Source organism: Eptatretus burgeri, chromosome 8 (genome assembly GCF_056783735.1).
Source record: "Eptatretus burgeri isolate ZD-2024b chromosome 8, Ebu_testis_v1, whole genome shotgun sequence".
NCBI lineage: Eukaryota > Metazoa > Chordata > Myxini > Myxiniformes > Myxinidae > Eptatretus > Eptatretus burgeri.
Genome location: NC_140968.1, coordinates 66023914 through 66039634, shown reverse-complemented (window position 1 = coordinate 66039634; position 15721 = coordinate 66023914). Strand labels below are relative to the sequence as shown.

The following is a 15721-nucleotide window of genomic DNA, read 5'->3' as shown; positions in this document are numbered from 1 at the left end:
CCCTGAAACCCAAAAGAACCTGCAGACCCTGAAGACCCCCAAAGACTGTTTAGACCCCTAAAGACCCTTACGACCTCTAAAGACCCAAAAGACCCAGATAACCCAAAAGTCCACAAGGACCTATAAGTCCCCAAGGACACCAAAGTCCGTAAAGACCCAAAGGAGCCTGAAGACCCAAAAAGACCCAAAGGACCCTGAAGACCCAGAAGACCCTAACCAAAAGACCCTTTAGACCGCTTCGACCTTAACACCATTTAGACCCTTTACACTCTTCAGACAGATTAGACAGCTGAGACCGTTGACCATTTAGAGTTTAGACCACTTGGACCTTCTTATATCACAAATAAATTTCAAATAAATATAATATCATCAATATTACAAATAAATTTGTACAAAATAAATCTTTCTATTATGAATGGTGCAAATCATGCCAACACGGCAAATCTGTGACGTCAATCTCTGCAATGACGTATGGAGAGACGAGCGCAGCGAGCCAATCCACGCTCGTCATCTAATATATATATATATATATATATATATATATATATATATATATATATATATATATATATATATATATATATATATATATATATATATATATATATATATATTTTCGCGTGTTTTACTTCATTTGACATCGTCAATGAGACTTATAGATAAACATGAAACACGTTTGGAAGTGAAGTTTGCTGTCTTTTAAATAAATCCGTCACATAACAAATCGGGAAAGCAATATTTCCTATTCAGTCAGTCTTGTTCCTGAGCGGTGTATAAGTCAAATTAAAATTACTGTTCAACGTGTAAATTTACAATGTGCCTCGAATTTTCACATTCACAATCCCGTTAATTCGTTTATCTATTACAATTGAAGTGGAAAAGTAATTTATATCAGTACTATTCATGACGCCTTTCATCAAATACGTCATTCCCACGTCAATATTTCCTGATTTCAAAGTATATTATTATGAAGCTGTTATTAAGGTCTTTCATTAAAAAAAACACTGTTTGAAGGGACATTGGGAATTGAAAGACATCGTGGGAGATTTGAGATATATTATTTAATTCAAACATTAAAAATATCATTAACATCACATTTACATGTCCTTGGTGTCGTCATCACTTGTCCCGGAAACTTGCAGCGTCCTGAACATCGCAGTCATGCATCGAATCAAGTCATTGATGATTCGCCAGGTACGTGACTCGATGGGACCGGACTCGGGATTTTTAACTCTCCTGCCGTGTTAACTGTGCTGTCCGTGTCCGCCATTCCATTCATGATTCTCACTGGTCTGTCCGTCCTCCAGCACGAGGGAACGGCAGAGTTTGGGACACACACGCACACCACGTACACCACGTACACCACGTACACCACGCACACCACGCACACCACGCACACCACGTACACCACGTACACCACGTACACCACGTACACACACGCACACCACGCACACCACGCACACCACGTACACCACGTACACCACGTACACCACGTACACCACGCGCACCACGCGCACCACGCACACCACGTACACACACGCACACCACGTACACCACGTACACCACGTACACCACGCACACCACGCACACCACGCACACCACGTACACCACGTACACCACGTACACCACGTACACCACGTACACCACGTACACACACGCACACCACGCACACCACGCACACCACGTACACCACGTACACCACGTACACCACGCGCACCACGCACACCACGTACACACACGCACACCACGCACACCACGCACACCACGTACACCACGCGCACCACGTGCACCACGCGCACCACGCGCACCACGCGCACCACGCGCACCACGCGCACCACGCACACACACGCGCACCACGCACACACACGCGCACCACGCACACACACGCGCACCACGCACACACACGCGCACCACGCACACACACGCGCACCACGCACACACACGCGCACCACGCACACACACGCGCACCACGCACACACACGCGCACCACGCACACACACGCGCACCACGCACACACACGCGCACCACGCACACACACGCGCACCACGCACACACACGCGCACCACGCACACACACGCGCACCACGCACACACACGCGCACCACGCACACACACGCGCACCACGCACACACACGCGCACCACGCACACACACGCGCACCACGCACACACACGCGCACCACGCACACACACGCGCACCACGCACACACACGCGCACCACGCACACACACGCGCACCACGCACACACACGCGCACCACGCACACACACGCGCACCACGCACACACACGCGCACCACGCACACACACGCGCACCACGCACACACACGCGCACCACGCACACACACGCGCACCACGCACACACACGCGCACCACGCACACACACGCGCACCACGCACACACACGCGCACCACGCACACACACGCGCACCACGCACACACACGCGCACCACGCACACACACGCGCACCACGCACACACACGCGCACCACGCACACACACGCGCACCACGCACACACACGCGCACCACGCACACACACGCGCACCACGCACACACACGCGCACCACGCACACACACGCGCACCACGCACACACACGCGCACCACGCACACACACGCGCACCACGCACACACACGCGCACCACGCACACACACGCGCACCACGCACACACACGCGCACCACGCACACACACGCGCACCACGCACACACACGCGCACCACGCACACACACACGCGCACCACGCACACACACGCGCACCACGTACACCACGTACAACACGTAAACCACGTACACACACGCACAAGTCGCACACCACGTACACCACGCACACCACGTACACACACGCACAAGTCGCACACCACGTACACCACGCACACCACGTACACACACGCACAAGTCGCACACCACGTACACGCACACGCACACGCACACGTACACACGCACACATGCACACATGCACACACGTACACATACACATGCACGTACAACGCACACGCACACGCACACACCACAAATGAGAAATACCAATTACAGTAATTTCCCTTTAATTTTTCACAGTGAGTGTTCATTGTTTTTCCTTTTCTCTGACCAGGCTCCCAAAAACGTCCCAGAACGTGCGGGTGAGAGTCGGATGCTGTCAGAGGTTTCCAGAGTTGTGCAGAAGGTATCATGAACTGTTTGAAATGAAGGATCCTTGGAGAAGGACTTGGTCGGTGCACGTGGTTTATTGTCAGGTCATTTATAAATGCATCGTTTCCAGAAAATAGAAATTTGGCTGGGACCTTGGTCGAGGGTGTTTATTCCTGGTACGTGAAACGCCTGCAACTCATCATGCCTATGGAAAACCTATGGAAGACTTTGGAACGCCGCCCGCATTTCCCATCCATTCATCATGTAACTTAAAAAAAAATCTCCATGGTTGGCATTCCTGTGGTGAAGGTTTAGTGTGGATCGCTCAAGCGGTTGCAGAGAAAATAATTTAAAAGCCAATAAAGGTCAAAAGGTGAGGGTGCAATAGGGGGGGGGGAGAAGTACTGAGGGTGCAAGGGGGGGGGGGAAAGAAGAATTGAGGGTGAAAGGGGGGAAAAAGAAGAAGTTAGGGCTGTGGAAGAATTCAGTTCTCTTTCGGAGTCTGAAACCGTTTATTAACAACAAACATGTGCATGGGAAAAAGGATAACAAGATGAGCAAAAACAAACACTATCCTCTTTCTGCCCAATATGCACAGAGCAATTGTTTTTATACTGTTATGAACAGCAAAAGACATGGGAGAGCTAAACGTCTGGCAAGGGTGAATGAGGGGGAGAGGGGGAGCCGGCAGGCATGAGAGATGGAACTGCAGACATGGCCACTTTGGGAGGGAAGCGATGATAGACGCGCTCAGATCATGATTGTAGTATGGGAATACGAGGCTGGCCGTGAGAAGGAGAGGGTGACAACAAAGCTAAAGAGCAGGTTGCGGGTCACCAAACATGTTCTGAAAATTTATCAACATGATTATATGTGCATTAAATAGTTCGATGCAAACTATTGTGGTTGCCGATTGGTAAAATTAATGAAAGTTAACTCCAAAGTTGTTATTTCTTGAGGCTGTTGAAAAAAACAGCCGCGTGCCATATATGGATGGTGACGTCACGTTCTCCAAAGCAAAGCGGACGCTCACTCGCTCATTGTAGAAGTGTCCAGTTCAGCGGGCCGTTCTTTCGCTTTTTTTTTGAGCTTGCAACTCTCTGTATTATCCTTTTTTATTTTGAATTATTGTAGAACAAAGTTATTTGGATATTTGTACATCATGCCTCGTACGTGTGTCGTCATGTTTTGCGAAAATGGCTGGAAAACGGGTAATCGCTCCCACCGATTCCCGAAGGAATCAAACATTCGCCGGCAGTGGATAAGATTTGTACAAACAAAACGGGCGACTTTTCCTCCAAAGAAAACGGATAAAGAGGACCCTTTGGATCGACTAGTCATTTGTGGTGACCATTTCACAGCTGAGGATTACGAAGGCAACGCAGTGAGTGAGCTCTGTTTCAAAAGAACTGCTCAGGTGAGACTGAAGCGTGACGCTGTGCCCACCATTCAGCTTTCTCCTCCTCAGCTGGCTCCTGCTTCATCTTCTCACACTGTGCCACCTCTCAAGCGAGGAAACACTCCTCAGCATACTGACAAGGTGGCTGGGAAGAAGCGACGATTCATTATATTTATGACTCTTGAGTGACTAGAGGGTTAAAAATAATTATATCAAGTCACAGACGAATCAAACTTTACATTATTTTATGCATCGAACAAGAAAATGAAAATCTACAAACCAATCTGTCTGGTGGAGTCTGTCAGTGTGAACTGCCGGACAGTCAGTCCTGCCACTTGTACACGAAATAGGCCGTTTTCTGGCACTTTCAAGTGGCTCAAATTTATATGGCTCAGGGCCAGAAACTCCATAGTATAAATTCCCATCATCCTCCGACTCGTCCTCGGCAATATCAGAATGAAAACACTCAATTTCATCGCCGCTGAAATCGCTCTCTGATTCGCATCACGCCATTGTTCACACGCTGTTTCCGAATGTTCACGGAGTTTTCGGAGAACGTGACGTCATAGCATCTTCGGTAAATTCCGGTCTGTTTTTCGATCACTGACAAAAGTTTTGACTTATAAGTTAATTTTATCAAATTTTGAGTTTCAAATGTCAGAAAATAAATACCCAACGATTATTATTATTGTGATTACAACCTTCGAATCACGTGACGTCATCAGCGACCCAAAACCAGCTCTTTAAGACAAAATATGAAGAGGCTGAGTGAATAGAGACACAAGCCTATAACTTTGATCATACCTTTCGTTCACCATTGAGTAACCAGATTCTCAAAATATGACATTCCATTTCATGCTGTCACATAATCATCCTTGGACAACAAGGCATCTGTTGCAATCGCCTTTCAGGAGTTATTTAATTACCATCAGAAAATAGGCATTAGCAGCAAAGCGTCCTTCTCTTGAGCAGCAGAGCAGTTTCATTTAAACATTGGAAATACTCATTTGGACATATATATATATATATATTTATATATATATATATATATATATATATATATATATATATATATATATATATATATATTTATTTTGAGATGAAGCACGTAAGATTTCCTAAGATACCATTTTATCTTGCTTGTATATCATCGACATCACTATGGTGGTCAAAAGGCTGAAAAAAGAGATTGTACTGGCAGTCAATTTTATTCCAGGACCAAAGTAACACTTTAGTCTATACTGTTAAAAACAAAGGATAATCAAATTGAGAATACATGAATATAATTAAATTTATTTCTTCCACAGGGCACAAGGGGGGAAAAGAAGTTAGGGCGTAAGGAGGAAAAGAAGAAGTGAGGGTGCAAGGCGGGGGGAGGGGAGGTGAAGGAACATGGTTGTGGATACCTATTACTGATAATAAAAATAACAACGGCACTTGGTAGAGCACAGTCCTCTGCTTGGCTGAACAGTTCACATTTTGTATCCCACTGATGGGTCGGATCTGAATCCAGACCTCAACCAAAGCCGAATCGGTTTGTTCTTGTCACCGACCCAACTCATCCACCAAGTTTTGGAATAACCTGTCCACAACTTTTTGAAATATGATATTTATTGTTTTTTTGCCCCATCTCTCAAAGGGAAATAATTACTTAAACGATTATCTCACCCAGATCCAGATGTTCACCGAAATCAAATCTATTCGTCCTTGTCACACAACCCAACCTGTTCAACAAGTTTCCTCTGAATCCATCCATAACTTTTTGAAACATCCTGTACAAAAACAGACAAACAGGGGTGAAAACATAACATAACCTCCGTCCACTTTCGGTGGTGCAACTACCACTACTACTACTCATACTAATATATAATAAATGTTCCCTTACAAGGAACTTCAATGCACGAGATCATTAGGCCCATAAAAACCTATGCTATTGTTAGCAACCTATGGTTGTTTATACTATCTATATAATTACTAAAACTCTCATCTTGTATCCGTGTTCCCGAAATACAGCCAAAACGGTACACGATAGCGCAAAAATTTTTAGGGCCACCTTACTCACCATTCTGCGATGTGCAGTATCAAGTTTCGTTCAAATCGGGTAACGAAAAACAAAAGACATCAATTCCCGATTCATATCAGTCAAGTACTCTTTGGGAGTATTTGATCAATGCAAACAACCTCAATGATATGGTTCACTGGAGATATTTTTTTTTTCTTGAAATGATTTTTTTTTTCATCAACCGCTGTCACAACGGGTTCACGGGTGTCTCGTATCCTTTTAAAATGCTGAGTGTAAAGCAAAGAAGCAATACGCACCATTTTTAATGTATTTTGTGTGATGACCGGGGTTCAAACCACCAACCTCTGAGACCTAGTGGTGACACTTTAATCAGTTTTTAAATCCCTCCTGTATGTTTGCTGGTGTGTGTGATGGTATAATCTGACTTGATTATTGTGCTCCATTTACACAAAAGCTAACATTGTCACTCGACCTGATACAGGATGGCTTGAGGGAAACGCCAATTAATCCTGAAGCTGAACAGGAAATTGTGGACAGCATTGAGAAGGTTTACTTCAATGATGAATCCTTCGATCCAGTTGTATATGAGCTTGAGGTAAGGTTCATACTCGACCTTGGTTATCCTGCATAGACCTGTGATTGACATGTCTTGTGCTTTTCAATACCTGTGATTAATTGTGGAATATTTAAATGTAGGACTTGTAAAGGGGAGGGGGGGGGGCTAAAGGGCTGTTTAGGGGCTGTATCTAAAGCTAAAACAATAGCAATAGCCATGAGCGTTCCCGAGTACTGTTGGTTTAAATAATGTCATATTCCCGTTCCCAGAAACTCCCCGATGTGCTGCAGCTGCCAATGCTTGAAGAATATCGTGACCAGCTTTGCCGCCAGCAAGCGGTTGTGAGTTGACAGTTCTATTTCTTTCTATGCCTTGATTTCCATTATCAGAGGTTTTTATTTTTTTGATGGTGTCCAAAGTGTCAGGAAGTTACTTTTACATCGACTGTAATTGTTAATGTGCAGTATTATCACATGATGAACCATCTAGGTATTGCTACTTGGTGAACAAATCACTGCATATAGGATTTGAACATGGGTTGCAGTATCAGGAAACGAGTGCTCACATTAGATTGGCATCTCTCAAATGTCATTATTTATGATTGTTAAGCCTTGGGTATGGTGTTTGTCTCATGGTGAGAATACTGGACTGGCATCTCAAAGGTTGTGAAGGAAGAGGGGTATGAAGTATGTGAATGCTAGGTTTGTGTAAACTGATCTAATCTCAGGAGAGGTACCGTGTTGGTGAGGGAGTGCCAATAAAAGCCCAGCAGGCTCATTATTGACCTGCCTGTCGTGCCTGGTCTGGAAAAAAAAATAAAGTGTCAAAAATAAATATATACTGAACAAAAATATAAACGCACCAAGCGATTGTTACTATTTTACCTCGAACTCATTAATACTAAATCTTCACAACAATTTGGTTGTAGAATCCATGACAATTGAGCATTAAATTTCAAAGAGTTCCTTGAGAATTCTGGCGACAGTCTTTGCGCTACAACAGCCGACACAACCGAGGTGTCACTGTCAGAGTTCACACAGTCAGTAGCGGGTGTGTCCACCGTTGGCGTCGCGCAGAGCGGTGCATCTCCGGCGCATGGACATCACCAGATTATCGATGGTGGCCTGAGGGATGTTTTCCCATTCCTCCTGGAGAGCCACACGGAGCTGGCGGACGTTCTCTGGGACTGCGTAACGTTGTCGTACGCGTCGATCAAGATGCACTCTCCATGGCATATGCCTGCCCACACCATAACACTGGCACCACTGTGTGACACCCGACGAAGGACATTGGCGTCAGTGTAGCGCTCCCCAGCCCGACGCCAGACGCGGAGTCCGCCATCAGCCCGATACAGCTGGAACCACGACTCATCGGTGAGCAGCACTCTCCTCCATCGTGCGAGGGTCCAGCGCAAGTGAACATTGGCCCAGTTCAGTCGGGTCTGACGCCGGACTGCAGTGAGGTCGAGTCCCCGGTGTGGTCGGCGGGCTCGGAGGTTGGCCTCCCTCAAGCGGTTATGCACCGTCTGGGCTGAAATGCGCCTGTTATGCAGCCCGACAGTCTCATCGGCAGTCCTCGTGGCCGGTCGGAGTCGATCCCGGAGATGTTGCAGCCTCATGTGACGATCCTGACCGGCGGTGGTCACACGTGGTCGCCGGGCATGTGGGCGGTTCACGGTGCTTCCAGTCTCTCTGAGGCGCGTTCTCAGGTGGCTAATCGTGGAGTGGTGGACATTGAAGTGTGCTGCAACGGCCCGTACTGACGTCCCAGCATTCAGCATGCCAATGGCGCGCTCCTTCAAGATTTGTGACATCTGTGGCATGTTGACATTTGGCACCAGTCGACATTTTGGGGAGGCCTTTTATAGGGCAAGCTATAGGGAGTGTTTGTGTCCTGGTCACGCTCACTGACCATCACTCTGTCAAGCCCCATGGTGCTCATGGGAAGGATTACTCAACGTGTGAGTCCACACACTCAGAGTGGTCAATTTCAATGGGAACATCTGTCTTGAGCAAAACAAAGGAACCATTGCTCAAACATATCATCAGTTTGACCATTTTCCCATAATGGCAATCTTGACTTAGATATTTAGGTTGGTGCGTTTATATTTTTGTTCAGTATAATTAAGTCCAAAGACCGTCCCCGGTATGGAACTCATTATTTACGATCGATAAGTTGGAGAAATTATCGTTTAATGCATTGTTGGACTGGAAGTATACCCTCTGCAAAGGTGAAACTGAAACATGGAACACTTTGCCTCCAGGTTGTTACTGGTATGCTCAAGTCCAATAGCAATGGCTGACCATTCGAGTTCTTCTGAACTTTCGCACTGTGAAAATGATGAATTTGATGTTTGTGATATTCGTTTTAACAGCAGTTCTATTTCATCTGTTGCTGTTGAGGATGAGGAAGTGCTGCACAGTGGTTTTGCTGCTGTTAGCAGCATTGAAGTTTTCTCAATTCAGCCCTATTACTTTGAGCTTGACGACACAGAAGCTATCAAGAGAAAGATGCTGTCCTTATGATGTTGGACAAGGACAATTTGTACTCTGGACAATCCTTCACCGATTATTTGGATTCCTCGGTACTCCAAACAGCTTCATCTGCTTTTCTTTTTCTTTTTCTTTTTTTTTCGAAAAAGGAACAAATTTTTCCAAAAATGAGCGACCAGTGAGGATCAGCTGTGGTTGGTGCGAGGCTGATAAAAACTGGCACACGCATGCTCGCTCTTCGCCCCCGTCGCCCTCCCTCGCCGCTCTTCGCCCCGTCTCCCTCCCTCGCCGCTCTTCACCCCCGTCGCCCCTCCCTGGCTGCTCTTCGCCCTCTCGCCACTCTTCGCCCCCGTCTCCCTCCCTCACCGCTCTTCACCCCCGTCGCCCTCCCTCGCCGCTCTTCACCCCCGTCGCCCTCCCTCGCCGCTCTTCACACCCGTCGCCCTCCCTCGCCGCTCTTCACCCTCGCCGCTCTTCACCCCGTCGCCCTCCCTCGCCGCTCTTCACCCCCGTCGCCCTCCCTCGCCGCTCTTCACCCCCGTCGCCCTCCCTCGCCGCTCTTCGCCCCGTCGCCCTCCCTCGCCGCTCTTCGCCCCGTCTCCCTCCCTCGCCGCTCTTCACCCCCGTCGCCCCTCCCTGGCTGCTCTTCGCCCTCTCGCCACTCTTCGCCCCCGTCTCCCTCCCTCACCGCTCTTCACCCCGTCGCCCTCCCTCGCCGCTCTTCACCCCCGTCGCCCTCCCTCGCCGCTCTTCACCCCCGTCGCCCTCCCTCGCCGCTCTTCACCCTCGCCGCTCTTCACCCCCGTCGCCCTCCCTCGCCGCTCTTCACCCCCGTCGCCCTCCCTCGCCGCTCTTCACCCCCGTCGCCCTCCCTCGCCGCTCTTCGCCCCCGTCGCCCTCCCTCGCCGCTCTTCGCCCTCCCTCGCCGCTCTTCGCCCTCCCTCGCCGCTCTTCGCCCTCCCTCGCCGCTCTTCGCCCTCCCTCGCCGCTCTTCGCCCTCCCTCGCCGCTCTTCGCCCTCCCTCGCCGCTCTTCGCCCTCCCTCGCCGCCCTTCGCCCTCCCTCGCCGCTCTTCGCCCTCCCTCGCCGCTCTTCGCCCTCCCTCGCCGCTCTTCGCCCTCCCTCGCCGCTCTTCGCCCTCCCTCGCCGCTCTTCGCCCTCCCTCGCCGCTCTTTGCCTCCTTCGCCCCTCTCGCCGCTCCTCGCCCCGTCGCCCTCCCTCGCCGCTCTTTGCCCCCATCGCCCCTCCCTCGCCGCTCTTTGCCCCTCCCTCGCCGCTCTTCGCCCCTGTCGCCCTCCCTCGCCGTTGTTCGCCCCTCCCTCGCCGCTCTTCGCCCTCGCCGCTCTTCGCTCTCCCTCGCCGCTCTTCACTAGCCAGGTGACCGCGAGAACAGTGGATTCTCAACTCCCCGATATTGACGCCTTCACCCACCTTCCCTAGTATCATCGGTGACATCCACATCATGCTTGGCTGGAGTGATTCCTTGCCTGTTTCCCCTTCGTCTGTAAGAGTCTTGTTTCTGTGGTGCCTTAGGGGGTAGTATTATTAATTTTTTTTGAAATTGCTTGCAAGTTTGCTTGTTTTTCCTCTCCCTACACATGTCTGTCATGTCGCTTGATTTGTTTCCGTTCCCCTCATCTCTTTTCTTTTCATGAAAATAAGTCCTGAAAAAGGCTAAGAGTCGTTTTCCCATCTTTCGCCTCGCGTGCTCGTTCTGCTGCCACATTTGGCCATTTGGGAATAACCTTAGGGAATAATATGGTGATTCCGTGCACAGGGTAATTTGTATTTGAACGCAGTTTAGCTTTCCACCTTTCGGCTGTTTGTGGGATCAGAGATCCTGGCGTTGAGGCATATTGTGTTTGCGAGCTTCCAACGCGACAATATATATATTATACACAAAACGTATGTCAACCAACCACACAATAACCGCTCGACCGAGAAAGATTGTCTGCAGCTCATCGGAAAGCTCTTGGGTGGGGAAGTGACATGGTCATGTGAAGCGGGGTGGGAGGGGGGGGAGAACCTCTTTTTAAAATTTGCTTTGTCTTTTCAAGTTTTTCTTCCTTTCCATTTTAAGGAAACCCCCTCTATGTTCAATGATACATAGAAAGTATCGATGTATTGAAGATGTTAAGTCACTCAAACTCCTCGGTCTCACTCTCAGCCAGGATCTTTCTTGGGCAAACCACATTTCAAATCTGGTCTCCTAAGTCTGTCATCGACTGGGCATCCTCTATCGTACAAAGTCCTTTTATTGGCACACATGAACTATTATCCACTTCACCGCCTTCATCTTCAGCTTGATGGAATACTGCTCTCCCCTTTGGGCTGGTGCCCCTGACTCACACCTTGCTCAGCTTGACGTCGTAGAAACCAATGCCTTCAAGATCATTCAATCTCCTGCCATGAAGCTGAGTCTATGGGCCCATCACTTTCCCATCACAGACAGGTCCATGGTCTTTCTGTCTTATTTTGCCTCATTTCTGGTCTTGCACTCTCTGCCATCTCTGTGCTTTTTCTCCCCCCTCCCCCTCCAGCTTTCTGCAGGGCATACGTGGTCCACCAGTAACACATCCTCCTCCTAGTCCATCGTATTGTTACAGAAATGGCCCTTAGTAGGCTACTAAATATAGGATTAGCTCAGATCCTCCATTAAATGCATGTTTAGCTAGGCTTGTTCGGTAAAATGGATGTTACATGTGTGTCGGGAGGTGTAAGAGGCTGTTTATTGTTTGTGCAGTGGTGGTGGATTGAGAGCTCCCTCTTCTTCCTTCCCCTCTCCAGACGATAGGCCCTGCCCAGTCAGCTGAGGGGAGTGGCCTGGAGAGGGGGGTGGAGCTAAGGGGAGGAGTTTTGTCGGCTTTGAAAAGGGGAGGAGCCAGTGGCTTTGAAGCGAGCGAACGAAGAAGAGACAGTGGTGATTGTGCCTGGAGAGAAACTGGACTTGGGCGTGCCGGGTCTGCCTTCTGTGGCCTGGAGAAGCGAGCGACTCAGCCTGCCGGTGCCCGGAACCTCGATTTGGCCTTGCCTGGTGAACAGGCCAGGCCTGGACTTGTATGCTGGACCTTGAGAGAAATCAGCTGAAACCCATCATTGACCTGACGGTCTTGTGCCGTCGACCTTACGCGGGGTCAGAGCGCGCGGAGACCGCGTGCGGTGCGAAAAAGGAAGGCGAGCGCCGTCTCGCCACGCCGCGTGTTCAAGCTTGGGCTCAAATCCGTGGACATCGGCTTGTTACGAGCGACATTCGTGCTTTTTACACTTTACTCCGATCCATGAAACATCACCAAGTACTCTGTCTTGTCTGCATGCTGTCTGTCTGTCTTGTCTGCATGTTGTTTAAGGCATATCTCGGTAGGGACCCCCTCAAAACCCGTAATCCGTAGTTCCCTAGTTAAGAACGGGTTATAGACTGTTAATAACATTGTCGTGAATATTTTGCTTGTGTTGTGATCCCTGATGTTCCCCAATAAATCTAGTTGGTTCGTATGAAGTTGCCGCTATGGATTAATTTGTGACACGTCGAGGAACGACCTGTTCGATTGGTATATAAAACCAAAATGGTTACAGACTGGCAGAAAACGCTCGGCATCTGACAAAGCCAGTCTGTAACCAGGGTTCTATTTCCCCAACTGGTAAGGTCCAGGATTACGTTGGTATCGCGATTGAAGACGCGTGACCCGAGGCCTGTGCCAAGCCAGCTGGCATTATAAATCCCGGAGACTGCGGTGGTGAGGGTGGCGCCAAGAGTCAGGTGAGAATCCCGCCACCCCGGATCCGCAACAGTATATAGCACGTGGCTGCGGGAAGCATCATTGGCTGAGGACGTGGCTGCGGGAAGCATCATTGGCTGAGGACGTGGCTGCGGGAAGCATCATTGGCTGAGGACGTGGCTGCGGGAAGCATCATTGGCTGAGGACGTGGCTCTGCCGCTGAAGCAATGCCCCTATTACCAGTATGCTTGTACTCTTTTTGCCAACCTCAGAAGAATGACAGGCTCAGTCAACTCCCTGGTGTTAATTCAGCGGCCAACGGGGCTTAAACTCTGAACCCGAAGATCCCAAGCCAGCCACCCTCACCGCTAAGCCGATACGAAGCAGCAACCCCCTTCTCGTGTAATTGCCAAAATCTAGAATCACTTCCAACCTCCACTCATTTATTCCTCTTTTTTCACCCCCCCCCTCCCACCCACTGTTCGAACCACCTTCATGTAATTCTGTAATTTCTCCGAAAAATGTCATCCAGGCTGAAACCTACACTAAGCAAAAAGCTGATGACTCCTCTCTGTTCTGTAACGATGGATCTAGAAAGGTAGACATCTTTATAGTCCCGTGTTTAGTTTGCTTCTGTATCCATCTTATCCACACCCTGCATTCTCCTCTTCCTCTCCTTGAACCTTACCGTCGCATCCCTTGTTGTCTCTCTCCGTGTATTTTGTCGCTCGACCCTACTGTTGGAATTTCTCCCTTCTTTTCTGCTGTTCCTTTTCTTCTGTTTCATCCGGATCCATTCTGTGTCTTAGCTCTTCCATGAGCATTGACGGTGTGTGTGTGTGTGTGTGTGTGTGTGTGTGTGTGTGTGTGTGTGTGTGTGTGTGTATATATATATATATATTGTTACGGCTATGGAAATTCGCAATACACCATAAAGGGTCCTTCGATCAGTTATGACGCTAAGTTTATGTGCAGATAGCTCCCCACCGTTGTTTAAAGGAAATTTCCGTGTTCACCGGGCTGCGATCCTTTGAGTTAGCCGTTTTTCTTTTCTCTGTCATTATTTTGGACCAATAATCCCCCAACAACTCAAACACCACCACCTTCGCCTCTTTACCTCCACAACTCCATCCCGCAAACATCGCTTCACCGCCATTCTCAAACGACGCCCGCCAACAACTCAAAAACCACCACCTTCGCCTCTTTACCTCCACAACTCCATCCCGCAAACATCGCTTCACCACCATTCTCAAACGACGCCCGCCAACGACCAAACTCCCACCACCTCCGCCTTTCTACCACACGTCGTGCCATGGGCTGTGAATGTGTTCTGTTCGCCTCAAAAGGCAGATCAGGAATGCTTCACGCCCCCTTTTCATTCGTCCAATGACCGAGCATCGGGTAATGTAGCCCTGCCTCCGAACTCGCTGTGAATGCGTTCCTTTCGCCCCGAAAAGCGGATCAGGAATGCTTCACGCCCCCTTCTCATCTGCCCAATGACTGAGCATCGGGTAGTATAGCCCTGCCTCCGAACCCGCTGTGATCCAGAAATTTACATATACGCCCTCCCCCAGGCTATATAGGCGCGAGCACGGCGCAGCTCGGCGCAGGAAGTCAGGCGGGAAGTCAAGGTGCGCAGTACGTCGGCAGAGAACAAAGTGGGAGCAGTGGAGTGGCAGCGGCGGAGTGTCGGGAGACGAAGTCAAGTCTGCAGTGTCGGCGGGGCAGTCGAGTCGGGAGACGGAGCTTAAAGCCGACGGGAAAGGCAGACGGGGAGCGCCGGAGAGAGCTCGCCGACCACGCCAGGGGCACGAAGCCAGGCGCAACGACGCTGACATTGCGGCTTGCCCGCCATCGCGCCACGTGGGCGTGGGCAGGACCCTTCGGTTTCGTGGACCTGGTCGCTCATCCAGGTTCCACGCGCATTAGGCCCACGGGCCCAGTCTGACTCCCTTGACTTTGAGGGGGTCTTTCCTTTGCTTTTGTGTAAATGCGTGTTGTGGTGCCGTGTCTTGTAAAGTAGAAACTGTTTAAGTGCATGTAAATAAACCTTTGCTTGTAGTCGGTTGTAATTCTTGCTTTCATTGCTTTGACTGTTATACGTGCATTCCTACTGTATGGCTGTGAATACGTGCTTGCCTTTTCTGAGTGTGGAATAAATGTACTTGTCGAACTGTTCCCCGTTTCGTTGCGTCCTTTCCTTTGTTTGAAAGCTCCATCTTACATCATGGAAGGAATTGGTAGAAGGGTGTAAGCACCCGGTAACTAATCACGTCCGTCGGGGTCAGCGATAAGACCTCTCGGTTATCACTGAAGCACGGAACGGACCGCTTAAGCGGTTCGTGTCCTTGGCCGGCCAGCGGCGAGGTACGATCGCCCGGTTAACTACCCGCGCAGGTACTTAGGTAGGTCCAG

The 15721-nt window shown here is 49.5% G+C and overlaps 1 protein-coding gene across 4 annotated transcripts in view; it reads left to right on the top strand.

Annotated features, from left to right (window-relative positions):
* Positions 1-969: 969 nt before the first annotated feature.
* Positions 970-15721, top strand: part of VPS50 (VPS50 subunit of EARP/GARPII complex) — a 165808-nt gene continuing 151056 nt past the window's right edge. The window contains exons 1-4 of one of the 4 annotated variants that reach the window (XR_015060993.1): positions 970-1194; positions 3084-3155; positions 7025-7138; positions 7369-7440. Coding sequence is in view for 3 of the 4 variants with exons in the window: in XM_085892352.1 (XP_085748478.1) it covers positions 1102-1194; positions 3084-3155; positions 7025-7138; positions 7369-7440 (351 nt within the window). In the remaining variant the exon portion in view is untranslated. The remainder of the gene's footprint in view (positions 1195-3083; positions 3156-7024; positions 7139-7368; positions 7441-15721) is intronic. The other 3 variants (XM_085892352.1, XM_085892350.1, XM_085892351.1) reach the window with 3 other exon arrangements.